Below are 8,068 nucleotides of genomic sequence, written 5' to 3' on the forward strand. Positions count from 1 at the left end.
AGGACTAGTAGCCATTGGTAGCTTTATTAGCCACGAACTTTTCTAATGCCCCTTTAACATGATTCACTTGGGTGGCATTGCTACATTTGCAGTAGGACATTTCATAATTTTGCTGTTTGAAATAGGGGACCATGAAAGAGAGGACCCTTTTTCTGGTGGTGGTTCCACACCTTTGAAACTCCCTCCCAGTTGAGCTATGGCAGGTGGCTGCACTTCAGGCTTTGGGAAGCATTTAAGACTCAGTCATGTCCATCAGCCTTCCTGGTGTTAATTTTTGTTCTGCTTGAAGATGGCTGGAACATTTTCCTGTTATTGTCATGAGTTTACCAATCTGCCCCCCGCCCCCCCCAGATTTCTTTTATTTACTTCATAAAATGTATATACCGCTTGATTGCAGAAAACCTCAAAGCTGTTTACAAAAAAAGAATAAAACAGTAACATTGGCTGCTCCACAGTGACTACTTTGGAAGGTGGTGGAGGTTTTTAAACAGAAAAAGGAAGGCCATTTGTCAGGGGTGGTTCAGCTGTGATTCCTGCATTGGAGATGACCTTTCTGATTTCCTTCTAACTACATTTCTATGAGTCTATGAAATGCAGCATAAATACACGCCCGGCGCCCTCCGAGCAGAGAGATTTACACCTGGACTGTTTGCAAAGGGCAGCGCTGCCAAGCAGCGCTCTAGAAACACGGGTTTGTTGTTGTTTTGTTTTGTTTTAAAGTGTGCCCTTCCTATTCGACGGCTAAGCCCGCTGCTGCTTAATCCTCTGGAGGAAAGCAACTATTGTGTCCAAGCTCCATTTGCCACCCGCCAAAACCCTCCGGGGCCCTGAAGCAGCGAGAGGAGCTGCGAAGGCGCGCTCCCCTCTGCCGCCGATGCAAAGGGCGACTGCGGAGCACGCGCTCCTCCCCGGCCAGCCAGAGCCTCAGCACGTGCCCAGGGCGGGCGCCTCATTGTTGTTGTTATGGCTGCTGCTGCTGCTGTTGCTGCTAGGGGATCCGGGGACTTGAGCAGGCCTGGCCCGACCCGGGTTGAAGGAGGACAAGCCGGCAGCGCGCCAAGTGAGTTCGGTTGCGCGCGACGGCCCCCGCTCCCCCCACCCCGGCCGGGTCAAATTTCAGCTCCGTAGCCGAGGGCTCCTCTATATAAAGAGGCGGCGGCCAGGCGGGCAGTGAAAGCGAGCTTGCTTTCTCAGACTGTGGCGAGGTCTGTGTTTCTCTGAAGGGAAAAAAGGAAGCGCGACGTGGCTGCTGATCTCTGCCAAGAAAGAAAGCAACAGGTAATCTAGACTGATCATGTGCATGCCTAGTTTTCTCCTTCCCCGCTTGGGATTCCGTGAATGAATGCCCAAACTTTCTGCAGGAATAAAGTGCCTTCTGGAGTTTGCTTTTCGCAACTCATGATTTGAAGTAATAATGCCCCAAGCGGGTTCGTAGAGATTGCATTTCCTTGACTGGATGTGAGTTTCTATCAGTAGGCAATGCAAGATATGCCTCTCTGCATTATGGCGTTGAGTTGAAGAATCTAACAGGTTGCAAAGCTTTTGCAGTGCTGGTATATAAATCTTAGTTGGGCTGTTGGTGGAATCTCTAAGCACCTGATCCTAAATAGGCAGTGGGTTGTTGCCAACATGGGAAGTAGCTCCTTTACATAAGGTGAGCACTTTGATGATGGATCTGCAGATTCACAAGAAGACCCAAGCTGGGGCTCAGAAGCAGAGCACATGTTTCACACATAGAAGGCCCCAAGCTTGGGCATTTTCAGTTTAAGGTAGGACATGATGTGAACAACTTCTGCCTGAAAGCTGCCAGCTCTAAATCGAAGCCGGGCAATATTAGGCTGAATGAACAAATCATCTGATTTGGCTTTCTGGCCATCTCTAGGGACATGGGTGGCGCTGTGGGTTAAACCACAGAGCCTAGGACTTGCTGATCAGAAGTTCAGCGGTTCGAATCCCCACAACGGGGTGAGCTCCCGTTGCTCGGTCCCTGCTCCTGCCAACCTAGCAGTTTGAAAGCACCTCAAAGTGCAAGTAGATAAATAGGAACCGCTCCGGCGGGAAGGTAAACGGTGTTTCTGTGCGCTGCTCTGGTTCACCAGAAGCGGCTTAGTCATGCTGGCCACATGACCTGGAAGCTGTACGCCGGCTCCCTTGGCCAGTAAAGCGAGATGAGCGCTGCAACCCCAGAGTCGGTCACGACTGGACCTAATGGTCAGGATTCCCCTTACCTATGGCCATCTCTTGACTTTAAAATGCTCCCAACAGTTGCAAAAGCATTCATTTGCAAGTGTCTGAGCTCCGTGATAAGGTGCAACATACAGTGGTGCCTTGTAAGACGAAATTAATCCGTTCCGAGAGTCTCTTCGTCTTGCGAAGCACGGCTATTAGCGGCTTAGCGGCTATTAGCGGTTTAGCGGCTTTAAGAAAAAGGAAACAAACTCGCAAGAACTCGCAAGACCTTTTGTCTTGCGAAGCAAGCCCATAGGGAAATTCGTCTTGCGGAACGACTCAAAAAATGGAAAACTCTTTCGTCTAGCGAGTTTTTCATCTTGCGAGGCATTCGTCTTGCGGGGCACCACTGTAATTTGAGGGATTTATTTTCATATAGTGAGCATAAACCTCAGGACTCTGGGCACATGAGGGAAAGATCCACACATTCTTCCATCTACAGGAATCTTCCCCCGTCCCTAGAAAACTCAGACCCATAGAGTATAAGGTCTATAATCTTATAGTGCAAACATATGATACAGTTCCCAGTACTGTAGAGATCTGATCTCTATGCTGTGGTTTAGCAAATTAACCTACAACTTCCCTATTTTCTTTTGACCTGCAGGTGTCCTTACATAATTTTTGCCTTTTTGTCTGGGCAGAACCATTGCAATGGCAGCTGTGCCTTCTGCTGGGTGCCTTCTGGCAAAGAACCAGTACTACAGAAGTAAGTTTTCTGCCTTGAAAGGAGGACTAACATGATCTCAAAATGTTTGTTTCTGTACGGACAGCCACATGTTTAGTGTGCATACTAGTATGGGTTTCATTATTCATGTTTAGGGCTGGCCTTAGATTTAAAAGCACCACAAGCAAGAGGTATATTTGCTTCACCCCTCCTTTTGCTCAGCTCTGGAATATCTTTAATTGTATTTGTAGCCAATTTCTGCATGCATGATTTATTCCTGTCATCTAACCTGTGGCAGGTGCCCCTAACTGGAACCTGCTGCCCACCAAACTTGATTTCCCCCAGCAGTTTCCTGGACCACCTGCCCTTAAAACTAGCTCGGTTTATATGACTCTTCCTGAGGGAATTCTTTGTTTCTCCAAGAAACATTTAATATTGAAATAATCTTTTTAATATCAGTCTTATTTGAATGTATCATATGCATTTGAATCATACTAACTTGCTGTCATATGATGCAACATGATTCCTTGCAATTAACGTTTGCTTACAGAAGTGTAAAAAATTAGCCACTGTTTGAAACAATAGGCATGGATATGCGTTTACTAACCATTTGTTACATTTTAAGAGTTGTTTCTGTAAAAGTAATCGAAGGTGTTTTGAACCTTAAACACTGGTCTGTATGATACTGATTTGATTTCCCCAAATGTAATGTAGGCTCTCTTTTTCACACACAGCACGACTGAATTCTGACTCCAGTGTTTCTTCAAGCAGTTCATCTTGCTGCTCTGAACCCACGAACTCCTTGGACCAGGAAAAAGCACATCATGGTATTGTGACTCTTACTTAAATGATTAGCTAACATCCAGAAAAGTTTAGCATACTTAATGGGAATAATTTGACCTGCCATCCCCAACTGTGCATTTAATTCTAATATGTTTTCAGATAAGACTACAGTATGCTTTGTCTTTTCTGGTATTGTTGCTTCATTAAAATTAATAGCCTTTTTTGTCGCTTTGGTTTTTATTATTCACCAGCTCCATATGTGTATGCTTTTATAGGGTTACCTGACGTGTTTGAAAGATGCTGGTGGATAAAAAGCTTCTTCCACTGTGAGCCCATGCCTCAGAATGTAGGCAGGAAAACATTGTCAGCCAGCAGGTAAGAACTGCTTCACTTCTGGGGGGACATGATTCATTAGAATTAATATTATTGTGGCTTTATAATCTGACCACTTACTTTTATGTTGAAAGGAGATTTCCAAAGATTGCTCTGATGCTGATTTTTGTTTAAACTTAGAATAGCTCCTCTTGAAATGAGTGGGTCTGGTTTATTAAAAATGGCAAGTATAGGCCAATTTATTTTAGTGGAGTGGGAGGTTATTAAATTGCCCACTGGCTGCCAATATGTTCAGTGATCTTTTGTTAGTGAACCAGACCATAGAACAATGACAATGATGTGAAGGTTGCCATACAGGTTTCAGGCGCTTGACATTAAAGTTCAGTCAAATATCTGTAGCTCCTTGTTAGGCTTTTCAACTACCCACAAGGTTTTTTTTGGTAACAGCATCCTTAGAGCGCAGTCCCAAATTTAATAGGCCTTACTTCTGAGTAAACATTCATAGGATTCTGTTGCAAGTATGCTTGTAATAGACACCCTAAAATGACATTTATACCACCCCAGTTATTTTATTTAAAACATATCTAATGTGTTACATCAAATAGCTATATACATTCCATTGCTGCAGATCAGCTTCTCCCAAGTTGGTACCAATTGTCTGGGATCATGGGAGTTGTATTCCAAAACATTGAAAGGGCCTCAAGTCTGTTCCAGAGGAAATGTGCTTCCTCTGTAACTTAATTTCCCAGGACTTTAGTTTTATATGGACTTTAATATATATACAAATCTGCAGTCAGCTAATATCCATTTACAAGAACAATTTTTTTTACAAGTCAAAACAATATTACAAATCTATTTTAAAAAGCAATAAGACTGGAATCTTTCATTTGCATTCTCTGGTTTTATGGGAAACGGATTTAAAAAAATGTTTTCTGTAGAGCTTAACTTATTATGTATAGAAACAAAAGCACTTCTTTAGTTGTCCAGAGAAATTATCTTCTCACAGCTGGTGTGCAAACGTAGTTTCTTTTTCTTTACTGTTTTCGGGGGAGGGGATTTAAAGGAGAATTCCCATTTATAATCTGTATTGTCAAGCAGCAAAGCAAAGTTAAAAACTTGACATTTCCAAGATCATGTAAGATTTGAATCTTAGACTTGAATCTTAGGTTTATCTGCAGTTCTGGTTTCTACTCAAACTTGTCAGTAACTCTTTATAGCAATCTTTGATAAAACGTCTATTCTTAATTTATTTTTTTGACAGTGCTAACAGCTGACTTGGACTCCTACAATGATGTTGCACCCACAGACTCACTTCTTGAAAGACTTGAGGTCTTCCAGGTGGCTGCATTCAGTTGTGTGAAGAAAACAAACTGCTTGAAACTTCCGTTGCAGGAAAAATGCAGATTTCCAAGGATTTATCCATAGTTTATTCTTAAGGCAGCCACTGAAGTTTCCATGTCTGCTGCAGAGTTTTTGATACTGAACAGGTGTTCTACATTTTGTAATGACTCTTGTATATCATTGGAAGAATGCAAATGCAAAGACTTGTTAGGCTGAAGTGTCTGCTAATTATCCAACCTTTCCTTTGCAAAATTGAAAAGCTCTTGCAGACTGTCTGGGGCAAAATGATTCAAGGTTATTTTGTCTTCAAGCACACTCTGTCTTCTTAGCCTTAAGGGACTTGATCCAGACAGTTGCAATTAGTTCCTACTGGTTTCAATGGGACTTAAGTAGTTATGACAAATTTGCCCCTTGGACTTCATTAGGACCTAAATTCAGCTAACTTAATCTCAGTCTGTCCCAAGGTTTAAATTTAGATTGTTAGCTCACTTCACACTTAAATTATGTTTAGACAAAATTTGTTCGAAAATGCCAAATGTAGATGTTAAGTTTTAGAAGAAATCTAGTTAAAGCTTCTTCATTTATGGAAGATTTCATCAAATAAATGAATTGTATTTGTCAAACCTAAACATATTGCATGGGAGTAAGTCCTGCTTATTTAATTGGAACTCAGTTCAACACCAGTGTTACTAGAATCTCTTATTCCCACATCAGCTATGTAGAGTGCAATTTACACCACATCTAGATGATATATGCCTTAATGTAAGTAAATAAGGTAAGGAGCTGAACCAAAGTACTTGATTTTTCATTGACACTTTGATTGTTCATTGATTCTTTCTGGTAGGTCAGATTTCCACTTTCACCAACTCTAAAGAGTATGTATACAGTCTCATCAGACGAAGAGATGGGATTGCTATATGATGCAAATTTAAATATCAATGTCTTCATGCTGCAACATTTTCATTTGGCATCTTTTATTTTTCTCAAACTTTAAAAATGCTGAAATACTTATCTACAGAAATTTCTGTGACACCATGTGTGTGTGCTCACCGTGCTTGTTTTGCTCTTACGCTACTTACATTGCCTAGACATGTGATGCTTTTAAAAAACAATCTACTGAGAGAAAACTGATGAGTGTAGGGTAAGTAAATGGCAAAAAGGAGTAAGGCAGAATGTAAAGGAAAAAATGTCTGTTCTAATCTGGACTCACTTTGTTAGAGTTTATTCATCTTTGTACATGTAAAAAGATTTTGTATGGTATTGTCAGAGATTTTGTATAGTATTTGTCAGAGCCATGTCTTAATGTACAGAATTAACTGGTTTTTTTACTAAGTTTTATATTAATAAAGCTTGATAAATATATATGCCTTGTGATCATGAAAACTAGAAGCCATTCATAGTAAATATGCACCTGGAATGTTGGACAAACTTAGGGGAAATCAGAAGAACAACAAAAAATGATTAGTAGGTTAAGCAATCTCCCTTGCCCCAACCCTCTGCTAAAAATGCTCCATCTTAAAGATGATTTTCTTAAAAAAGAAAAAAGTCATCTGTCAGGGCTTCTCCACATGCTTTGGATCCTATTGCTTGTCCTTACCTTACAATCTTAATTGTGGGTTTGCCATTTTTAATAGCTCATTGGCATTTCCAACAATTGATTGTTAATGAGTCAGATCAGGCTTTTCGTTTTTTAGCAGTTAACAATCACTGAGAGTATTGGGTCATAGGAAGCTCTACCTTACACCAAGTCAGATGGTTGGTCTATCAACCTCAGTATTTTCTGTACTGACCAGCAGTGGCTCTCCAGGTTTTCAGACAGGATTTTCTGCCAGTGCACCTTGAAGATGCTGGGGACTGAACTTTGGCTGCTCTACCACTGAGCTATGGCTGTGCTCCTTACATGATACAAAGTACAACCACAATCAAAACATTCTGTTCTACTCACTTATCCACTGGAACATTATAGGTGTCATAAAGATTTAATATGATCTTTATCCAGACCATAAAAAAGCTTGTCACATAAAGGGACAGTTGATGTTCTGATCAATAATGCAGTTGACAGAAAGTAGGGCACCACAAATGTAAAAGAATAAAAGGTTATGGGAGAGTATGTTAAAACAAGCCAGTTCTGTGGCCAAAATCTAATTTATTATAAACTAATAAACAAGCCACTTCTGAATTCATTGCAAGTGCCCAAAGAAAGACCAGCAGGGGACTGATGAAAGAAATACTGTATAAATAACGAGACTGTTGCCCCTACTCACTCTGCTTGCTAGATTCACCTATCTGCCAGCTCCCCCCTTCTTTCACACCTGACCAGCCTGCCCTTCCTTTATACTTGAATAAACACCCATATTTTACATCTCACTGACCATCACCTCCTAGCCTGCCCCAAGCCCGTAAGCTAATTGTAGCTGGGGAAGGCACTTCACAGGGTGGTTTGTGAAGTGCTCCTAATCCTCAGTTAAAACAGCTCACCTGTGCTGCCGGCCACTCTGTCATCATGCTGGAGCTGGTGTGGCTACACACTGCAACGTGACAACAACCTTACATTTTTATGTGTATAGGGAGAAAAGGCTGTGACATGTACTGCTGCTGGACAATTTCATATCAATACTGCCTTTTGACCAAGGAATTTAACCGTGTATAGAGGTTGACTAAGTAAAAAGAGTCTGTTGGATCAGTCCAGCCAGCATCCTCTTCTCACTAAACAGCAGG

General features: G+C 41.5%; 1 protein-coding gene across 2 annotated transcripts; it reads left to right on the forward strand.

The window, feature by feature from the left end:
• Positions 1 to 982: 982 nt before the first annotated feature.
• PPDPFL (pancreatic progenitor cell differentiation and proliferation factor like) lies at positions 983 to 6,712 on the forward strand. Of its 2 annotated transcripts, none has more exons than XM_081205697.1 (5): positions 983 to 1,278; positions 2,871 to 2,935; positions 3,628 to 3,720; positions 3,952 to 4,051; positions 5,271 to 6,712. In XM_081205697.1, exons 2-5 carry the CDS (start codon positions 2,881 to 2,883, stop codon positions 5,281 to 5,283), a joined length of 261 nt encoding a protein of 86 aa, XP_081061823.1. In that variant the 5' UTR covers positions 983 to 1,278; positions 2,871 to 2,880; the 3' UTR covers positions 5,284 to 6,712. The 2 variants fall into 2 exon arrangements, with proteins under 2 accessions (XP_081061823.1, XP_081061822.1); XM_081205696.1 differs by having other exon boundaries at positions 993 to 1,278; positions 2,834 to 2,935.
• The last annotated feature ends 1,356 nt before the right edge of the window (positions 6,713 to 8,068 follow it).

Source organism: Podarcis bocagei (assembly GCF_964188305.1).
Source record: "Podarcis bocagei genome assembly, chromosome: 8".
Classification (NCBI taxonomy): Eukaryota; Metazoa; Chordata; class Lepidosauria; order Squamata; family Lacertidae; genus Podarcis; species Podarcis bocagei.